Source organism: Taudactylus pleione, unplaced genomic scaffold (assembly GCF_031769625.1).
Source record: "Taudactylus pleione unplaced genomic scaffold, aTauple2 ptg000172l, whole genome shotgun sequence".
Taxonomy (NCBI): domain Eukaryota; kingdom Metazoa; phylum Chordata; class Amphibia; order Anura; family Myobatrachidae; genus Taudactylus; species Taudactylus pleione.
This window is the reverse complement of record NW_028284574.1, coordinates 8,594,918-8,617,451: the sequence shown is the minus strand read 5'-3', so window position 1 is coordinate 8,617,451 and position 22,534 is coordinate 8,594,918. Positions and strand designations below refer to the sequence as shown.

At 42.1% G+C, this 22,534-nt stretch overlaps 1 protein-coding gene across 2 annotated transcripts in view; it reads left to right on the top strand.

Moving 5' to 3' along the window:
- The window catches only part of RAP1A (RAP1A, member of RAS oncogene family), a 72,318-nt gene that overhangs the window by 34,857 nt on the left and 14,927 nt on the right, over window positions 1-22,534 (top strand). For both annotated transcript variants that reach the window (XM_088475427.1, XM_088475429.1), the window contains exons 3-7: window positions 3,542-3,627; window positions 11,753-11,821; window positions 11,988-12,044; window positions 14,773-14,913; window positions 18,582-18,725. In XM_088475427.1, the coding sequence (XP_088331553.1) occupies window positions 3,571-3,627; window positions 11,753-11,821; window positions 11,988-12,044; window positions 14,773-14,913; window positions 18,582-18,725 (468 nt within the window). In that variant the 5' untranslated portion in view covers window positions 3,542-3,570. The remainder of the gene's footprint in view (window positions 1-3,541; window positions 3,628-11,752; window positions 11,822-11,987; window positions 12,045-14,772; window positions 14,914-18,581; window positions 18,726-22,534) is intronic.

The window sequence follows — 22,534 nt, the reverse complement described above, 5'->3', positions numbered from 1 at the left end:
CGTGATGGGCAATTATGGGATGAATTTGTAGTAGGTTTCTTTGCCCTCTCCTCTGCGACCCATGTTGCAGTTTTCCATGTTGACAGTTTTCTCTAGGTAACTCCCCAATTACATTGCTTCATGGTAACTGTGTAGAGAGAATGGGAAAGTTTTTATTTAACAGCACAGTATGCGAGAGGTACCTAGAAACAATGACCTCTACCTTCCCACAATTCTCTCAGAAGCACTGGTTTGCTCACTGCCCAGTTTGAAGTTAGATAAAATGTAAAATGTTTTTGTGAGAACCAGTTGGCTCCATGTTTAACCTCTTCTGTCCGTGTGAAGGCTAGTAAATTTAATGTTTTTCAGATATAGTTTAGTCTGTCGATATTTAAAATCACTTTTCCGACTTTTGGCTCATGAATACTTTTAAGTTTAATTTTGTTCTGTAGTGCATATATCCCAAAAAATTAGTTTAGTCAAGGTCATTGGTAAAACTTAGTGAGCAATTACATTACCTTTAAAGGTGCATACACACGGGACGATTCACTCCATGAGCGACATCGTCCCGTGTGTCCCTGACGGGTGTGCTCAGTGTCTTTAAGGATGGGAGGTTTGGGCGATGAACGATAACTATCAACTACAAACTGGAGTGCACATTGGTGGTTATCGTTTGTTTTTGGGGCTGAAACTGAACACTTTTTTTGGACGACCGAACGATATAGTTATCGTTCCGTTGTCCAAAAAATCGCTGCGTGTATGCAGCATTACACTTGCATACAATTTTGTTTTGACAGTATTTTACTACACCAAAATTATACTTGCTATGTAAATCTTTTGTTATAAAAGTGAAGCCTGATCTAAATTAGGTCATAATGCAAACGTCCGTGACTGAATCGCGGCTGTGACATTAACACGCAGTGGTGTACCTGACTGGTAACAGGGAGTTTGCACTAAGTGGTGGTACAGTGTGTTGTGGTAGTGTAGGCGTAATTGCGGGCTATGCTGAGCATACATACAGGGGTATTCAATATGGGAGCGAAAACATTGTTTTTGCGTTAATATCAGAGGTATGACGTCATTATCGCAGGTTTTACTTTTACAGCGTATTCAATTTCAAAGACTTATAGCAGTTTTGAAAAGTCTTTGATAAAAAACGGGAATAACTTTTCACCATTGAATAGGTGTCGAAAAAAAGTGCAGAATTGGGGTTTAGGGGTGCAGGCTTAAAAAAAATAGCCTGCACCCCTGGGAATGACATTTAAAAAAGAACTGTCAAAAAAAGTTTTTAAAAAAAATAGGGACACCCCAAAAAATAATTTAAAAAATTGGAGTGAAAAAATATAAAATGGGAAAAAATTGTATAACAATAGGGAAATAGGTTCAGGGCTATTCTGCATGTATGCGGCAGGTGTTTTGAAGAATAGAATTATAGCGGCAGGTGCACAAATGCAGAATTTTAAAAAATTTACTTTAGGGACTTAAAAATATGCTAGTACCCATTTTCATGTACCCCAAATTTGATGGGACCACTTAAAAAAACGAAAAAAATAACCTAAGTGCTCTTCTGCAACACTTCTTCAATGTCGGGAAAAAAACACCTGCTGCGGCTATTTAAATCCCCGACTTTCAATTAAAGGCTAAAACGGGGGTACCCATAGTGATCCCCCATGTTTTTACAACTTTAGGGGGGTCTTACAATTTTTTTAAGGAAAAATTTGTAACTTAACGCAAATCCAACTTCGGAGTTTCCCGGTTTCGTTAATTTTATATTGAATACGGGGATAAGCGGGTGCGCGCCCGATACTTTAACGCAGGTAAAAACTCAGATATGAAACGTTCACTTCGACAGTGAAGTTAACGTTTCTTATTGAATACCCCTCATGGTGTTAATTCTAGCACCCTGCTCCTGTCACAACTCGTTCAGTTCCTCTTTTCTGCCTGGGTTGTTGCGCTCTGGTGCTTCTAGCACAATCAGCTGATGCAACAAACTTATGATATTCAGACCAGTGTGTGCTAGAAGCACCAGAGCAGAGTGAGACACCACAAGTAGGAAAGAGGAACTGCGCACGTTGTGGCAGGTGCAGGGTGCTAGGAAGAAGACTACATACGCAGAGTTCCGTTTGATTTCAGACTGATCTCTTGCACAAAGAATAAGAAGGCGCAAGTCCACACTTAGTTATGACCGCTACTTCTACAAGTGGATGGGCAGCGGTGGTACAACCATAGAGATGTGTGTAATTTTGAATACAGGCAAAATCTGCATTTATTTTTCGAGCACGCAAGGCTGCAGTATCTAAAGAGAACTTGTGACTGAATTCTTACACTGTGGCATGATTCATCTAGATTGTTACTGTGCTTTGTTTATGTCGCTTGACTTTTTTTGTATTCTTTGTGATGGGAGGTACTTTAGTTTGCTGGGCAACAAATCATTTTTCAAATTGGTCAATTGTAAGTACTGTGAGAACTTCATCTGCTTTTGCTGCCATCATATAGTTCAGCTTTAAAGTTTTTTTTATATTTTCTCAGCTGAACTCACTCGAGTACATAAATATAAAATGTGTGTCCTTCTCATAACATATATTCACAACACTCCCCCATAGATCTTTTGTAATAAAGCATATTTTACAGCTATCTGAAAATAGGGCTACAACCATTTCATCATGTTGGCCACAGCATTCAAACTTTCCATTAAAATGTATACAGCCCTGGTTCAGGCTGTATACATTTCAGGCTAATCACCACTGGACGGATTTTGATGCAGTTTTCACCATTACCCTTATTAACCTTCCTATTTCATTTATGTGAAAAACAATTCTTTAATTTCAAATTAGTCCAATTCCTGGTAAGTGTCAACTTTGGCATGAGAATTAATAAAGCACAGGGAGAGAAACTTCACGTTGCTGGAGTTGACCTAGGTGGAGACTGTTTTGCTTATTGACAACTTTGCGTGGGCCTTTTGCACGTCGCATCAAAACTAAATCTTTTCATGTTGTGAGCAAGATGGCATCAACTGGAAATGGCCATCATTACCTGATGAAATATTTATTAGTTCACGCGGATTCTACTGGTTTAAGTAATTTGTATCAGAGCCCTTTGACTAGGGACAGAAATGTAATGAGTCACATGTCAAAATTGATTTACGTATTGTTTGGTTAACATTCATTTTTTTTTTTGTATATCAATCGTAAGTTTAGAGCCTTATAAGTATAACAATCATATTGTTAAAATAATTAGGAGAGCAGTTTTAAATAAATGTCCCCTCAGTTCCAATGTCCACGCATATAAACAATAAAATATAACTCGTTACATGCTTTTTCTGTTTCTAAGCACTAATTATAGCTACCTACCCCCATATATTGTGATATTTTAAAAAAATATTTCAGCCCTTGTCAAACATTGAGATTTATTTGGTGGCACTGTGGCATTGTATTCAGATCACATGCTACTCATTTTGCATTGCTTCAGTTATATGTAAATTATGTTGTAGTAAATCTAAGAGACTCCAGTAAATTTCACTTTAATTATTTTTCTTAACAAACTTGCTCTTCTTTTTTTGCAGTTTGCATTAGTATTTGACAAACCAAAAACATGCGCGAGTACAAGCTCGTGGTCCTTGGTTCTGGAGGAGTTGGGAAATCTGCTCTGGTAAGTAAAACCTCAAACGATGATGAGACTTGTAAGGTATAGGTTATTTTAATTAGATCGTTTGTGCACTTGAGAATATATGGGGTAAGGTTGTCTGCTCCAGAACCCTAAAAATTTATTTTTGTATATATGCATGTATGAACGTACGTGTGTGTGTAAAAAATATGTATGTATGTGTGTATATATCTCTCCCTCTCCAACCCGATATTGATCTATTGGATTATTACAGGAGCACCCAGGCAGCTGCCTATTCTTATATACGAGTGCCGGACCATTGGATAATATATATCTCTCTCTGCTGAACCATAACATTAAAACCGCTTGCCTAATATGTACATCACAGTATTATGTAAGCGCTTTTAGGGGTGGATAGAGGTCAGAATGGGCACTCTGACCAATCTGGTGCTATGCAATGTGTGCTCTGACACCTTTCTGTCGTAGCCAGCATTAACTTTCTCAGCAATTTGTGCTGCAATCTTTGGAGAGTGAAACAGACGGGCTAGCCATCATTTCACATGGCGCATCAGTGTGCCTTTGGTGCCCATGACCCTGTCACTGGTTTACCGTGTGTCCTTCCTTGGACCACTTTTGGTAGGTGCTAACTACTACATTTCTGGGACACCCCATAAGACCTGCCATTTTGGATATGCTCTGACCCAGTCTCTGACCCAGTCTTCTAAGCACCACAATTTAGCCATTGTCAAAGTCACTCAGACCCTAACACTTACACATATATCTTCCAAAATATCAACTTCAAGAACTGAGGGCCCGATTCAGAGCCGAACGCTCTGACCAGAGCGCTCGCTCTGAATCAGTGCCCTCCTGCCTGAAAATGGAGCGGCCTCCATTTTCAGGACCATCGCGACCATCGGGCTTGCGATGAGACCCTGCGGTAGGGTCTCGCTGCCGCAAGCCCAGGAGTGATTTTGGCTCTATCAGAGTCAAAATCACTCCCACTGACATCATTACTGATGTCAGTGGGGCCGGCTTCAGACGGTAGACGTTCCCATGGGAACGCCTCCGTCTGGCAGCCACGCCCCCGGCACGCCCAGCAAAGGGGGCTTGCTGTCAGTCACCATCGACAGCACGCCCCCTTTGGTGCGAGACCCCGAGCGACGTATTTCTTGTCGCTCGCCGGGTCTCGTGCATTCACACAACATTGATCCGCTTGCGAGCGTCCTTTGCTCGCGAGCAGGTCTGAATGACCTCCTGAGTGTTGACTTGCTGCTTTATATATCCCACTCCTTGACAGGTGCCATTGTAATCAAATGTAATTTACTTCACCTGTCAGTGGTTTTAATGCTATGGTTGATCGGTAAGGTATGTATGTGAGCGTTGGAGTATCCTGGTGCAGCACTAGGTAATTTTGGAAGTTACCCTCTGTGAAAGGCTTGTTACTGTACACTTGTTTTTCAAGTAAAGTGTATACAGTATATGTTAACATATTACACGACTGTGTGCCCCCTGCTTTATAATATATATGTGTGTGTGTATGTATGTATATATATATTTATATATATATATTTTTTTTTTTTTTTTATTCAACTGGGTTGGTTAGTTTTAAACCACCTTGATTTAAACCAAATGAGTTTTATTTTTTTTTTTTTTTTTTTTTTAAACACCCTGGTTTTTTAGGGATGTAGTCAGCTTCCCAGCAGACGGGATGCCGGCGGTCTAAATACCAATCGCCGCCATCCCGAACGTAAATATCGGGGGTTTCTGGGAGGGTTAGGTTTAGGCACCAGGGAGGGAGGTTAGGTTCAAGCACCTGGGGGGGTTAAGGGGTAAGGGTTAGGAAATGTACCTGTTCATGTTGGGATTATGACTGTCGGGATGCAGTTTTCTGTCAACCCATACCCAACTAGTTTTTTTTTTTTTCCTTTCTTTTTTTTTTTATTATGCTGTGACTACTTATAAGGGAATTCCACTGGTGGTATTCCCTTATAAATGTTGCATTTGAGAGAGCTGAACAAATACAGTAAATTACACACCAGAAAACCAGGTCAGAGATCTGCTTAGCATCAGCTAAGGCTCCACAAACTCCTCCCCTAAAAATCTTATTTGAAAGGAGAAAATCACAACTAACATTCTCAATCTTACAGGGTCAACAACTCCAACACCTTAAAGAGGCAATACACAGAGAAACACCACATGGGTTTAATCTCCTTCGTGTTTAATTCAAAAACCTTCAGTCCTACTGAAATGGGTGGAGAAATACTAAAGCTGGGCATACACTGACAGAAAAAATGCCTGTCAGATCGACAGACATTTTGTCTGGCAGCCTGACACCCTGCAAATATCACGGGCATGCATTGTGAGATATCAGTGTATTGGCCCGATATCTGTGCTCCTCTTCTGGGAAGGAGACATTTTCCCCATTCCTTCCCTGTGACTTTTGACTTTTAAAATATTGCATTGCTGGACGGTCCGGCATTTCTATATGATTCTGTCCGATCTGCCAATATAATTGTATAGTGTATGCCCAGTATTAGTCTGGCTCTGGTTTTAAGCATTTTAACATAGTTGATTAAGTTTTCAACAATGTTTCACAATATTAATATCATGCAGGATTACATTTTTTTTTGTCTTTCATTAAAATATTAATGCACAAATAAAAATCTAGTTTTATAAAAAAAACGGTTTAAAACAATTTTTTCTTTTGTATACTTTTGATTTTCAAGAAAATGTAGTATACACCAGTATCTCATGGGTAGCCAGGGAAGATATACAGATAGCCACAATTTACTGGTATAAGTGGAAAAAATTCAAGCTATGCCTTGCTGAGTTGCTGCATCCAATTTACTTGTTAACCACTGTGGCATAATGCATACAAATTTTTTATTTTATGCTGTCATTGTGCTCAATTTACAACCTTCCACATGTGAGCTACTGAAAGAGTTAACTGATTAGGTCATTACAGGACCTTATCATTCATGGTGCTTTTGTTTGGACAAGTTCACCAAATATTTGCAAGCTACATGAGAGAGACCTTTGATCTGCAATAGGTAATTAAGCAATATGTTAAAAGCAATGTGTGTTGATAGACTGCTTATGTCTCAATGTTATGTGATTTGTTTTATTACATTTACTTTTATGTTATCTGGGAGGTTTTCTTTTGTTTTGTTTGGTCAGTTTTGGCAAACAACCCATCTAGTTATTCCATGCATAATAATGGTTTAAATGTACATAAATGCTCATATACAAGTACCCTTTTATAAATTAAACTGTATATGAAGTTCTACAATGCAGCGGCCACAGCTTTTTTTCACACCAAGTACGGTTGTACAGATTCAGACTCTTGTCACACATCAAATTAATCAGTACAGTCTCGTGAAGTATGTTGCATCACGTTGTGACTAAAGCTGAGTACACACTTTTACGATTTCAGGCTGATCGGGTAAAACTGTCCCGATAAGCCGTGCAGTCAGCCGCGTACACACTGTGCAGACATAGCACAGTGTGTACGGGCTTCTATGGGATCGGGAGGTCGAACCAATGAATATTAGATTGAGCTGTAGCTCTAACTGTTTGGTGCCTGGGCTCCATGTACCCAAGTTTTGTATGGAAACGCTCTGATCAATTATTTTAGCATTGGAGCTGTGGGATTACATGGTTTCCCTTGGACATTCAGGATGCATATCTGCATGTTCCTGTTATACCATCCCACCAGCAATTTTTACGGTTTGCTGTCCTTTGGCAACATTACCAATTTCAGGCTCTACCATTTGGCCTATCTACAGCCCCCCGGGTATTTATCAAAATAATGGCAGTCATGTCGGCCTATCTCAGGTGTCAGAGTCAGAATTCTCCCATATCTGGACGGCCTTCTGACATTGGCGCAGACTCCGGTTGTTTACCATCTTCAACTGACTATAGCCTGCTTACAAAAGCACGGCTGGATCATCAATTGGAAGAAATCATCACTTTCTCCAACACAGCAGATGGTACATCTGGGATTCTTCTGGATTCTCGGGCACAGACTGTTTCTGTTAGAGGACAAGATAGTGGTACTAGATACTAGTGGTACTAGTGTTGCAGATACGCAAGCGAAAGATATCCATTCTGTTAGCAATGCAGGTCCTCTGATCAATGGTATCCACTTTCGACATGGTGGGGTATGCGCAGTTCCATTCTAGGCCTCTGCAAAAATTGATTCTCTCCAAGTGGAACAGACAGTATCATCTAATAAGGTCCAAGAGGATGCTACTCACTCCAGAGGTTTGTCACTCCCTCCTGTCGTGGAGAGAGGATCATCTGAACAAAGGGCGCCCATTCTGGATTCCAAATTGGGTGCTTCTCACCACGGACGCCAGTCTTCGTGATGGGGAGCAGTGACCGGTCATCACACCTTTCAGGGAAGATGGACAAATCGGGAAAGTCATCTGCCAATAAACATTCTGGAACTGTTAGCGGTATATAAGGCACTTGTCATGGCACAGGATCTGCTCCACGGCAAGCTGGTCCAGATCCAGTCTGACAATGCGACAACAGTGGCCTACCTCAATCATCAGGGAGGCACAAGAAGTTACGCAGCTATGAAAGAAGTGACAAGGGTTCTGATTTGGGCAGAACGTCATCTCTGCAATATTCATACCGGGAGTACTCAATTGGGAAGCAGTCGTCTTAAATCACCAGGAAATACACGCCAGAGAGTGGTGTCTCCATCCGGGAGTGTTTAAGCTCCTGGTAAACAAATGGGGTTTACCAGATATATATCTCATGGCATTACATCGCAACCACAAGGTCCCCAGGTACGGGTCCAGGTCCAGAGATCCATCCGCAGTCTTTGTGGACGCACTGGCAGTAAGACGGGATATCAAGCTGGTGTATCTCTTTCCTCCGATCTCCCTCTTTCCAAGAGTTCTCAGGAAATTCAAGCAGGAAGGCGGAACAGTAATACTGGTGGTTCCGGCTTGGCCCAGACGTCATTGGTTTACGTACATACAGAATCTGTCAATAGACAGTCCGTATCCTCTTCCTCTATGGCAGGATCTGCTAACGCAGGGTCCCTGCTGGCATCCGGGCTTACCTCGTCTGGCTTTGACGATGTGGCTCTTGAATCTTCCATCCTAAGAGCAAAAGGTTTTACCAGTTCTGTAATTCAAATGATGCTTAGGGCACGGAAGCCTGCCTCTGCCCGCATCTTTTACAGAGTTTGGCATTCTTTTGATCAATGGTGTTCCCACAGGAAGTATGATCCTAAGGTATTTAGAATTTCCAGGATACTGGCTTTTCTCCATCGTGGGCATTTAGTCGTGGTGCCTCTGCTGAACAATTGTGCAAGGCAGCTTCTTGGTCCTGTGTCCACACTTTTCTTAGGTTCTATGCCTTTGATACTTTTGCCTCACAGGATGCCTCCTTTGGACGACGAGTTCTCCTTTCTGCTCGGGAGCGTCCCCCCACCATAGGGGAACTGCTTTGGGACACATCCCCATGGTATCCCTGTGGATCCCTATGGACTTCGAAGAAGAATATTAGAGTTATGGTGGACTTACCTAGATAACTGTGTCTAAAGGTAGGTATTACCATGTATTTAGGCGCTCCTCAACATAAATGCTGTGACGGAGTTGACCGTATAGATGACATAGGTCAGTGTTGACATAAAATAAAATTTATTCATGAGTACAAGGTGATGCATGGAATATAAATGCATACAGTAAAAACGTGCTGTAGATTCAAAATGGATGAGAATTCACAGAATCAGTTGATAAATACTGGGTGAGGCAGAAAAATGGTATCTGCCATGGACATTAGACATATGCAATAGGTGAATTATATATATTGTGGATGAATAAAGGCATGAAACATAAAACAAATGACAGGTCTGGTGAGTTCTGATTGCAGCAGGAAATGTGACTCCTGTGTTTAAAATAAGCACTATCGTGCAATGTACAAATAAATGGTAATAATTGTACACTTGGTAGTAGGCAAAAAAGTACAGGATATCATACCCGGTGGGTGATGGGGAGCCAGCGGGTGTTGAATTGCAGGGTGCCCGGGTTGCCCTGCAAGGCTCCTTACGCTTTACCCAAACGGAAATCAGATCCTGTGGAAAAAGTCCAGAGTCCTTGGAAGTGATTACAGGTGTAGCTAGCCGACGCGTTTCGAGATACTGGGTCTCTTCTTCAAGGCTGTAGCATACCTGTATTGCTGGGGGTCTTTTATAGCAGTCTCTGGGTATGAGGTGCGCTTGCTAAAGCTTCCTCCTTGCCCCACTTCCGGTTTTGGGCGGAAGTGATGTCATCAGTACTTTAGATCTTCTTTTTAAGGAATCCTGGCATCTTTCTGTGCAGCCCAGGATAGCAATGTGTTGATTACCAGAGTAGGTGTCTTTATTGAAGGCTGTTGATGGTGGTTACCATATCAATGTGTGGTTATGTTCGCCAAACCGGAAGTGCTCCAGCGGCCATCTTGGTAGTGCAAAAAAAAAAATTTTTTTTTTTTCTTCCTTTCTCTTTTCCTTTTCCTTCCTTCTCTTTTCCCTATTCTCCTTCTCTTCCTCCTCTCCCTTCCTCCCCTTTCTCCCTTTCTTTTCCTTTCCATTTCTTTTCCTTTCTTTTTCTCTTTCTCCTTTTCTTTTTCTCCCTTTTTCCTTTCTTTTTTTGTGGAAAGGAAAAAGGGAGAAAAAGAAAAGGAGAGAGAGAAAAAGAAAGGGAAAAAGGAAAGGAAAAGAAAGGGAGATTACCTACTCTGGTAATCAACACATTGCTATCCTGGGCTGCACAGAAAGATGCCAGGATTCCTTAAAAAGATGATCTAAAGTACTGATGACATCACTTCCGCCCAAAACCGGAAGTGGGGCAAGGAGGAAGCTTTAGCAAGCGCACCTCATACCCAGAGACTGCTATAAAAGACCCACAGCAATACAGGTATGCTACAGCCTTGAAGAAGAGACCCAGTATCTCGAAACGCGTCGGTTAGTTACACCTGTAATCACTTCCAAGGACTCTGGACTTTTTCCACAGGATCTGATTTCCGTTTGGGTAAAGCGTAAGGAGCCTTGCAGGGCAACCCGGGCACCCTGCAATTCAACACCTGTTGGCTCCCCATCACCCACCGGGTATGATATCCTGTACTTTTTTGCCTACTATCAAGTGTACAATTATTACCATTTATTTGTACATTGCACGATAGTGCTTATTTTAAACACAGGAGTCACATTTCCTGCTGCAATCAGAACTCACCAGACCTGTCATTTGTTTTATGTTTCATGCCTTTATTCATCCACAATATATATAATTCACCTATTGCATATGTCTAATGTCCATGGCAGATACCATTTTTCTGCCTCACCCAGTACTTATCAACTGATTCCGTGAATTCTCATCCATTTTGAATCTACAGCACGTTTTTACTGTATGCATTTATATTCCATGCATCACCTTGTACTCATGAATAAATTTTATTTTATGTCTACACTGACCTATGTCATCTATACGGTCGACTCCGTCACAGCATTTATGTTGAGGAGCGCCTAAATACATGGTAATACCTACCTTTAGACACACAATTCAGACTTTGGTTTTCACTAGGGAAAACCCATTACCATTCACGGCCCGCTTACCCTCAACAGGAGCGCCCGGTTTCACCAACACACCACAAAATCTCATTACCTAGATAACTCCTTTTTCTTCGAGGTCCACAGGGCATCCACCCTGACGCACCTGGCTGCAGGGGTGGTTGTTGTTTTTATTTTGGTCACATATTCCCTCATCTTGTGTAAAAGTGTTTCTGGTGTACGATTGCTCTTCCTTCTCCTGCCTTGAGGCTTGTTAACTAAACTGGAGTCCTATGGCTAGGGGCGGGGTATATATGGAGGAGGAACCGAGGCATCCTGGGAGCGAAGCTTTAACTGTTTGGTGCCTGGTCTCTAACCATAATAACCTAATGGTATCTCTGTGGACCCTATGGACCTCAAAGACCAGGAGTTATCTAGGCAAGTCTACCATAACTGATTTTTATTTTTATTTTTTCTTTCTGTAATAAAAGCCCAGTACATTGCAACACTAGCCACTTACTTGGAGCAGAGATTAGAGATGTGTGTGTACACTTATACAATGTTGCTTGATATTTCAAGTGTTTACATTTTAGTAAAATACTATTTTTTTTTTTCTCCCTTATTCAGACAGTACAATTCGTTCAGGGAATTTTTGTTGAAAAATATGATCCTACTATTGAGGATTCTTACAGAAAGGTAAATTGAGGAGGGACAGTGTTTTGTTTGTATGTTCGTTTTTTTGTTTTGTTTTTGTTTTAAATGTTGTTTTTATTTTGGTAACTTGTATGCGGGAAAATTAGTATAATGGTACTCTGGGCTTATTGCAGTATAAGCATTTAATGTAATTGTATTTTTGTTGCAGCAAGTGGAAGTAGAAGGTCAACAGTGTATGCTTGAAATTCTCGACACAGCTGGAACTGTAAGCAAAATACTGCTTAATATTTTATTTTTATTTTGTTGCAATATTAGTTTTATCAGCCCTCCAGCTGCTGTAACCATACATATCCCAGCATGCCCTGTCAGTTTTGCTCTCAGGGCATGCTAAAACTTTTATTGGGTATGCTGGGATATGTAGTTCAACAGCAGCTGGAGCGTCGCTTATTGCCCATCCCTGCTCTAGAGACTGAAATCAATTTTGTAGTGCACCTGCTTTCCACATACCTTCCTGTATGATGTAGACCTGGAACTAGTGTTGGCAAGTGGATTCATGAAATATGTCTCACCAACATCCTTCCTGTTACCAGCATTATGAGCACATCCATTTTCTGTACATAACAGCTGTAATATATAACATGAATAGTTATCTTCAAAAAGTGGACCCTATGCATACCAAAATGAGGTGGAGATATTTTCTGCACTAAATGTGAGGTAAATATTTTACAAATGACAATGTGGAGGAAAAAGGGAGTGCTGGAGGTGATGCATGTCTCATGTCAATGCTTGGTGGCTATTTGGAAAGCTGTCCCCTTTAGTGGTGCCTCCCCCTCCTGCATGTCACCGCTCTCCTCACTCACTGGTTTAGAGTACCCAAATCCATGAAAAGCAGGTAGGGAGGCTCTAAAGCAGTATTAAACTTGTGTTATTTGTATCTTCCTGTTAGGCATAATATTGCTGCCTTTGTTGCAGCATTGGAACAAGTCACAAGACCCTAAAGCCGGGTACACACTAGACGATTTGTCGTCAGGTCCGGTGGATTGAACGACATGATGTCCACATCGGGCAGTGTACCCGCTATGTCACTGGCTATGCGCGCTCCCGCGTGTCTTCTGTGACATTGCCAGGTCCGACGGGTCAATATCAGCAGGGGCAATGCTACTGAATGCAGCATGGCTCCTGATGTCGCTTCCGGGATCGACAAGTATGTACGCACTTGCTGATTTCGACACCTGCCGCACGACACATTGGCTGGGTACACATCGTTAAGTGTGTTCCCAGGATAAGGCTGGAAATTTAAGATGGCTGCTTTTCAGTGAGGATGACCAAATCCCTTTGAGGCCAATGCTGTTGAGCCATGAAAAGATCAGATTGTGGTCGTCGTCGGCTGATTTTTTTCACTGGTCAATTAAATAGGATGGAAACCGTTTATTGTAGTAATTTTGCAGCTACTGATGCTGGGGTTAAATTGCTCTAAATTGACCCATTTGACCCTTCGGTTTGCTGCCTGTTTGGAGGGTCCATTGAAGATAGCACTTATAGCCACACTTTTATTCCTGCAGTAACAACTATATAACTGTTGTGCAAAATATGATCTACAGAATATGGGGACTATGTATACCCAGCCAAACCTAAAAATTTTATTTTGTTTTGAGTAATGCGAGATAGAATCTCCCTAATCTATACCCCCATTGATTCAATCGACCACACATTGCCTACACCGGTCATTTGTGCCTGGGTTGGAATTTATAAATAAAAGTGAGGTCAGAATGTCTCTCGAGCTTACCATTTATCCATATGTTAAGTTCAGAGTGCGAGTCCTAGACACCGCCGCTAGAAATTTGAAAATAATCAACCTCATTTGTCATTATGAAACCCAGAGGACCGGAAGGATACAAGAGTAAATATAAATTATTTTAATCCATTCCATTTTGATCAGAGTTCCCAGGGATATTTCACAGTTCCTGGTTTTCATCATAAATTATGGCAGATCATCTGTGCATTTGTCCCCCGGACATTCTCTGCATCCACAGCCGTGACTCTGTGATTGGCTGGATGCGTGCTTCCACCTCCTGTTCTGTTGTCTGACTGTTGTGGGCCTGATTCAGAGAGAGCCGATATTTACGCAGTTGAGCGAATATTGGTAAACTGCACATGCATCTAAGTTGCACTGTGCATGTGTCGAGGCACATTACCGTAGTCGCTCGCAGTGATTTTTTTTTTCCTCCGTGTGATTGACAGCCAAAAACTTCAACTGTTTTAAGAGTGTCACAGCCTGCATCTGCTATCCCATACCCCATAAAAAATGGCTCCGGCATTTCAGTTCCCCTGGCCACTCTGCGCGAACGTAGGGTTACTCGGAAGACTGATAATCGAACAGTCTGAAACGATACTGCATCTTTATACACAGATGCTTCGATTTGCAGGTGGCTGTCTTAATACATTCCTCGGCATCTGCAACATTCGCAGATTTTTGCACAGCAGCTGCAAAAGGGATCGCAGCTGCAATAGAATTAGTGTACATCTCTGAATCAGGCCCTAAATTTCCTGTACCTTCCACCTTGTGTATGTTCTGTCTTACCTCACAGGGGAGATGATGCAGAATACATCATCATCAGTTGCAGAATACAGTAACCAATACAGAATCCGCACTGTTGTTCCTGGTGTATAGAGCCTGCAGCACTCTGTCATTTTTTGAAAATTAATCCACTACCCCCCCTGTTTAGGGTAACAGACTATAGCACGTATATCCAAATGTTGGGTCTGGGCTTCTGTATTGCTGTACAGCGCTAAATGATTGTTTGCATGATATTTTAAATCACAATCTAGCAGAATCTGATTTTTGCTAATGCTATTATGTTATAAAATGTGCTGCATTACATCTTATTTGCTAATCTTGTTATGGTTCTTTCATTATTTTATCTAATATATCTTAAAATAGAACATTGTCTTATTGGTGATAATCTTTAAATGACATTTTTTGTCTCGTACAGGAGCAGTTTACGGCTATGAGAGATTTGTATATGAAGAATGGTCAGGGATTTGCACTAGTATACTCCATCACTGCACAGTCCACATTTAATGACTTGCAAGACTTGAGGGAACAGATTTTACGAGTTAAAGACACTGAAGATGTAAGTAATATCCTTTATTGATTACTTCAGATATCATTCTGTGATATCAGACAAATTATTTTTTCTGGATGAAATGTTTGTGTTTTCAGTAATTCAAGGTCTTCAAGAGTCTTCACATGCCATCTGTTTCTAAATTGGTGATGTAGTCCTAATGTTGACATTGTTGAAATTTCAACACTGAACATGTCGGCATCTGCAGAGTGTCAACATGTGAAAAGGCCTTAATCTACACTGAATGACAGAGGAGGGATAGGATTAAACTACAGGAGGGGTGAGGGTTAGGCTAAAGGAGGCGAGGTTAGGGATAGGGAAGACACTGCTGGACCTGCCGTTCCAGGTAAATCACCATTAGACCACTGGGGACGTTTAGTCAGCATCCTGATCATGTTGACATTTCATCAGTGTGGACACAATGAATGTCAATGTGCCAAGCATGTTAACATTATGAACATGTGGACCTGTTGAATGTCGACAAAAAATGCCACACCCCTAAAATTGAGTTTTACATTTACAATGTAACATTTTATAGGGTATTAAGCACTTTTCTATTTAATTCCGTAAGCCTCAAAACTTTGAAGTAGTATTAATTTGAATTGCTTCGAAAATATTTAAATATCCTAATTTTTATTCATGGCCAACTAATCTTAAAGCCTTTTAAAATTAGGATTGCATTGCAGTGCATAATAATTTACTTAATGTTATTTCTGCCTATAATTAATATTTTTTGTTTGGATTAATATAAAGTAAATTTTCCATTATAATACAGTATGTGCCATGTTTTAGGTACTAGTTTTAAAATTAGTTTTGGTCTTCCTTGAAAAATAAAAATGTCAACATTTTAGCATTTTTAAATTTGGTACTTTAGTTACACTGCATAATGTGACCTACTTAATCATATATTAACTTTTTATTTCCATGTGAAGCTAGAAAAAAAATTATTTTTACAATAATTTTTAAAGCAGATTCCAGACTTTCTGTAGTCATGTAAATCTAGTCTGACAGATTTCATAATCCTTGTAATAAATGGTATTAACATTGGAAAGATGATAGCAGGAATGCTTATCCAGTGCAAATTGACTAATGTAGACCATTCTGACCCCATTAATTTAGTTATGAGTTGTATTTCTACATTTGCTGGTAGTAATGAAAATGGCATTTCCAACTCTAAGGAGGCGATTCAACTGTTTTGGGCATCCCCCGCTGGTCATCTATACGATTGGGCGTCTGGTTAAGCAATTCAGTTGTATCACCAAACCGACGCCTATAGCCATGGGGGTGTCTCTGTTCTTCTCACAGCCTCCTGAGGTGCGAGGATATGTGTGCAAAGTCCTTTGTTTGGGGCTCCCTAACCTCTTCTTTAGACTAGTTCCGTCGCTTTGAGCGGGTATGTCAAGCGCTTTTAGGCTCGTTAAATTATAATAGCCACTCAAAGAAAAACAATTGAAATGCTCCTTCGGGCGCCTATTCCATATAGCTGCCCATCAGGGGGCATGCAAAACAATTAAGTCCCCTTAGATGTTTATGCTATATAGTATCCCTGTCAAGGTGATTTCATAGATCATCTTTTGATTAGTTTTCTCATTTGTGTGCTATTTTATATCCTTTATTGCTATGCTAAGCATCTTGTTACTTTATCTTTAATTGAATGTTCTGTTTTTTACAACAATCCTTCATGTTAACTAATTTGTTGCATATATATATAATATATATATTTTTATATATATATATATATATATATATATATATATAAAAATTCATTTTTTTAACATAGTGACAAACTTATGGTAAAATTTAAATTTTGGATGATCTTTAAAAGGTAGCACTAAATTTTATAGATATATATAGATATAGATATATATATATATATAGATATATATTTATATATAGATATATCTATATAGATATATATATATATATTTTTTTTTTACTAAGGAGGAGCAGTGGATGCTCGTTCAGAGCATATCCATCTCCTCCTTTATCAAGCTGAACAAAAGTGAGATATCACAGCAGCTCTATGCACATTGCCATACTACATGAAGCTGATATTATTTGCATATTTATATTGTTGGCTGTTTGAGGTGTGAAACAGTAACACATTTATGTTTACTAACTATACCTAGAAATAATATGGGTGACCTCTATGTGGAGTTCTATTCACTTTGATACTTATAAATACATGAAAAGTCTTCCAATGTCTTTGTGCAGAGTCAAGTAACCTATTGGGGGTAGATTCAGTTTGAAGCTTACCACAAGCTTGTAGCATTTCCAGGGCTATTCAGTTTCAGCCCACAGGCTGCACTTACCGCAGGTTTCTGTTATCACTCTCCTGAGGTGCTAACAGAGATCCGCTGTAAGTAGGGCTTTCTGGCTTTAACTTGGCCGATGCAAGCGCGTTAACACACAGCTGTGGGTACTTTACCTGGAATCTATGGGTTAACGCGCATAAGCCATGTGTTTACTGCTGGAGGAAATGGACTTATAATTGAATAGCTCCAGACGCTAAACCTCGAGACTTTGCCCGCTGTAAGCACGGCTGGTGATTGAATCTGCCCCATTGTTATAGATGGTGAAATAAAAGGTTTGCTTCCCACAGGCCAAATAGCATGTAACCTAGTAAGTCAGTGTTTCCCTACTCCAGTCCTGAGGGAACCCTAACAATTGATGTTTTTTTTAGATCTCCTTGCTGGAGCACAGGTGTATTCATTACTGACTGATGTATTTAAAAAAATCCGCAGATGGTAATAATTTTTTCACTTGGGATTCTCTGAGGGAACATGCACTGTTAGGGTTCCTTGAGGAATGGAGTTGGAAAACACTGTAGTAAGTGCCAGACTTTCCATTTTGAAATCATATTAATGTGTTATTTTAATGCAACCAATACACACAATTTCAGACTGTCGACTTTTTGTTGGATGCCTGCAGAGGTGGGTACACATTAGACAATATATTGTCTGATCCTTCCAATTGGGCCGACAGATCACTATGGACGACCATGCACGCTCCCTCAAGTTGTCCATCTGAGTCGTTCCGTCTTCCCAGCTGACGACGGCATATGAATGGAGCCGATGCTTGACATATCGGGCACCGGAACTTGTAGTGTGAACCGGCCGACCACTATGTCGACCTGTCAGGCATGGCGTCCCTGGGTACACACCGGTAAGTGTGTACCCAGCTTAACACTGCAGAGTTCCTCCGATGGAGCTCTGCTTACTAAACACACCAATAATTTTATTTATTTTTTTACGTAATTTGTATGAACCAACAATGAAAAATTGACTAGTGGTCTCTAATACAGACACCTTAACTATTACCTCTATCCATACAAGATACAATGGTGCATAAAAAGCAATCGCATTTGTTGGACCTTTATTTCTCATTTCGTTTTGAAACCTGACAGTCCATAAAAACACACTAATCCGTGTTTGGCATCTGTGTTTTTACGCTTCTGTGCTTCATCAGAGTAACTTATAGCTTAGATGTTGCATGTCCAGCTGCTTACCTTTTCATTTACAAACCTAAAGAGGGTAGGGCATTATAACATGATCAACTGAGCATGGAATGATGGGGATTTTTTTCCACCTGGGTCTGCATTGATATGGTATAACAAGAGTGTGTAAAATACAAATAAAAGGCTGTCTTAACAAATTATTTTTTTCTACGCATTAAAGGTTCCCATGATTTTAGTGGGCAATAAGTGTGATTTGGAAGACGAGCGGGTAGTTGGCAAAGAACAGGGACAGAACCTAGCCAGACAGTGGAATAACTGTGCCTTTTTAGAATCTTCTGCAAAGTCTAAGATCAATGTAAATGAGGTGAGTATTGCTGCAGACATACTATTTAATGACTGCTATGCATTTATTCTACAGTTTCCACTTTTGCTTTCCTTGTCAATGATGGTGTAAGATTTGTCACATGAGAAGTTGTATATTAGGGGTGCACCTCATTTCTGTAGTTCTGTTTGATATCTTGCTACTTCTAATGGTTATGATTAGTGCACATGACAGTTATTGCTTCCCAGATTTACTGTTTAGACCCTTCCAGTTTTAATAGTAATCTGAAATTAGGGTTTTATTTAGTTTGCGGCATAATGCTTTCAAATATTCTTTATTTAAAAATTTTTTTTTACTTTAATTCAATATTCTTACAACTTTATTTTGAATCAACTGAAAACTTAATAGAACATATATTAACATGCAGTATCATGGATTGACGTAGTAGTCACAAGTTGACATTAGGGACGCGGTGTTAAAAGATTATGTAGAATTAGTGAAATACAGATAATTTCTATGCAGGAAACACCTGGAATGTTGTCAGTGTATTTCTACTTCCAGGTCCATAGGGTATCCACAGGATACCTTGGGGTATAGGCGATGGCGGCAGACATCCAGGCACCACAGAGTTAAATTTTCAGCCTCCCAGGATGCACTGGGGTCCCTCTCCTATACTCCGCCCCCGAGCCTCAGGCCACCCAGTTTTCGTAGGTGCCTGGCCGGACCAGTCACACCATACAGAGGCCCCTGAACCATTTTTAAGGCCCCTGAATATTTCTTCGCAGCTGTGGCTGCACAACTAGAGTGCTCCAGCATAGGACAGTCAGTATTGACGTCCATGCTGTCACTCCTACACCCCGCCGGTACCAGAACGCCGGTACCGATCCGGGGATGCTGGTAGGTAGCTGGGGTCACAGCTAGCGGTGATCCCCGGCTACCTGGACTGTGGCTGGATGCACGGGGAACAAGGTAAGCGGCGGGGTCCCGCGGTGGGCACCCGCCGGTAACACAGTCCTGTTTGGTCCCCAGGCAGGGGGCTCCCTGGGGACCGGCTGCGCGTGGGGCTAGGTACTGATCCTGCGCCTTCCACTAGACCACCAGGGACAGCGGACCGTAGCATGTGCGGTACAGCGCGGCGTCCCAGGGGTTGATAGCACGCCAGGGGAGAACGCCTTCCCTGTCTCACAGCCGGCGTCTCCCCCGCTGCACAGTGCCATTCCACAGCGGTCTGAGCGGGCTGTGTCAGCGCTCCTCTCCCGGGCCCTGCCTTCTCTCTGCTCCTCGGTGGCCATTTTCTCACTACATGTGCTGGGGATGGCAAATGCTGCTGGAAGCTGATACAGATGCCATTGCGGTCCGGGTCCCCCGCATACCTCTCCTTCAATTAAGGTCAATGTATGCAGCACTGTTTCCTACCAGGCTCTGGTCTGTGTAGTTGATCGCAGTGCCTGTAATGCAGGATGTTATCTGTGCATTGTATGTGACTTAAATGCTAGCGCTGTTTGCCTGTACTTTCATTTCTGACTGTCAGCTTTTTCCTATCCCTGTTCTTCTGCTACAGCCCTTGCGGTGCGGTGTCGCAGGGTGTTTATTACCTCACAGTAAACGTGGTTTTTCTGTGTGGGAGGTCACATACGCTCCGTTCACACTCCTCATGTCGGAAAGTGAACGAGGATATCCTCTTCCAGCTATAATGTACTGATATCATGTGCAGTTAGCGGAGGGATATGTAGACACTGAGGGTTTATGGAGGGCATGTTGTATTATATATCACGCCCCATTTCTGTCACTGTGCCTGCACAAAAAAGGGGACCGCCCTCGGCTGGCTAAGATGCTTACAGCCTTTGTGGGCAACGCCCCCTGCGTTTCCCCAAGGGGTTATCGCAGCCTGTGGTGGTCTCATCACATGCAGGGGTCCCTGGACAGTTGATGGTACCCAGTGTATCCTGTTTTTTGCCCCCCCTGGTCTCGCAGGAGCCTGTGTGGGTGAATTTATTGTCCAAATGGTATAGCACCTGATGGACGTTTTACAGGGGGAGTCACCATTTCGGCCTTCTAAACGGCCTTTCGGGTCTCAGACGGTCCTGACGTCTGATGACGGTGACATTATTGACTTTTTCAGACACGAGCCCCTTAGTGCAAAGGAGGCGTAGTCTGGGTCTAAAGTCTATATACCTGGCCTTCTACGGGCAGTCCGTGCGGCTTTGGTTATTACATATCCCCCGTGGCTAAATCCAAATATGCCGCCTTTAAGGATAAGGGTGTGGCCACTGTAATTCCTCTATCTGGTCAGGTGGATCATTTTAGAGGAGGCGTGGAAAATCCGGATAAGCGGTTCCAGCCTCAAAAACGGTTGACCTTTTGCATACCCCTTTTGCGGATAATTACATTTCCGAATAGGAGTTACCTTACGGGTAGATTCTCATGTTAAACGCCTAGTGAGGAGTGCTACGTTGCCCATGCCCTCCAGGTCCTCTTTGAAGGAGGTTCCAGATTGCAAGGTGCAAATATATCTAAAATCCAATATTCCCTTGCTGGAGGGGCTTCCAGGCCGGCTGTGGCCGTGTGCTGGGGGGCCAGAGCCATGGAACACTGAGTAGGTAACTGGATCTCTGCACACTGACTCTCCAGCAGAGCAGGTGGATAGTGGCAAATTCTCAGAGACTTTGCCACGTTCATAATGAGACGGTCTTACATATAGCCTACTCCTTTCCAGAATCTCCTCGGCAGCAGTAGCGGCTTGGCGCTCCCTGTGGTTGCGCTCTTGGAAAGCGGACACAGATTCCATTTGGAATGCTTTGCCTTTTACGGGGCAAGTCCTGTTTGGCCCTCGTCTGGATGCAATTGTGGCCCTGCAGGCAGCAGCTACGTCTGCGTGTCTGCCATCGGCTACAGTCCCATCAGGGTCTGGGACTTTGTTTTTTCAGCCCTGTGAGGCCAGGGTAAGTCTAAAATACAGCTTTCCAAGACAGTCAGTAGCCAGGAAATCTGCTCAGCCATAAGAACAGGCTTGGAGTACAAGACGTCCTACTCCCAAGTTGGACTATAAGCCTTCAGCCTCACGGGACGGGCCTCCTCTCGGGAGCCCCCAGAGTTGGAGGCCGGCTTCTCCAGTTCGCCCAGTGCTGGTGTCTGACCACCACGGACACTGGGGTAAGAGAAGTATTTTCTTGAAGGTATGTCTTTTCCTCCCGGTAAAAACCTCCCAGAAGGTTTTTCGTTACAGGTCTTCTGTCAATTCAGGACTAGGCCCTGTAATTTTTGAGGGTGTTACACTCTATGCTCCAGGCAGGAGTTATAGTACCTATTCCGTTGCCCCAAAGGGGAACGAGGTATTACTCCATCCTCTTTCTGGTACAGACACCCAATGGGTCTTACCAGGACATTCTCAACCTCGAATCCTTCAACAAATTCTTAAGGGTTCCTCGGTTCGGGAGGGGGACCCTGCATTCCATCATTCAATGGAGCCTGGGAATTTTGTGGTGTCGTTGGATATATTCAGGGTGACTACCTGAATATCCCTCTTTTCTTAGCACACCAGTGTTTTCCTCAGGTTTGCAGTGGTCGATAAGCATTTCCAGTTTCTGGCATTGCCCCTTGGTCTGGCCTCCGTGCCTCATGGTTTACCAGGGTCATGGTAGTTATGGCAGCCCACCTGCGGAGACAAGGGGTCTGCTTGTTACCCTATCCGAGTGACCTCCTGTTGTTACACGGTCTCCAGAGATACTTCAGTGCCATATGCAACGGACAATATCTGTGTTGCTACGTTAGGGCTGACTGATAAACTGGAAATGGTCCTCTCTGATTCTTCAGAGGATGCTCCATATCCCAACATCTGAGGATCTTTGTGA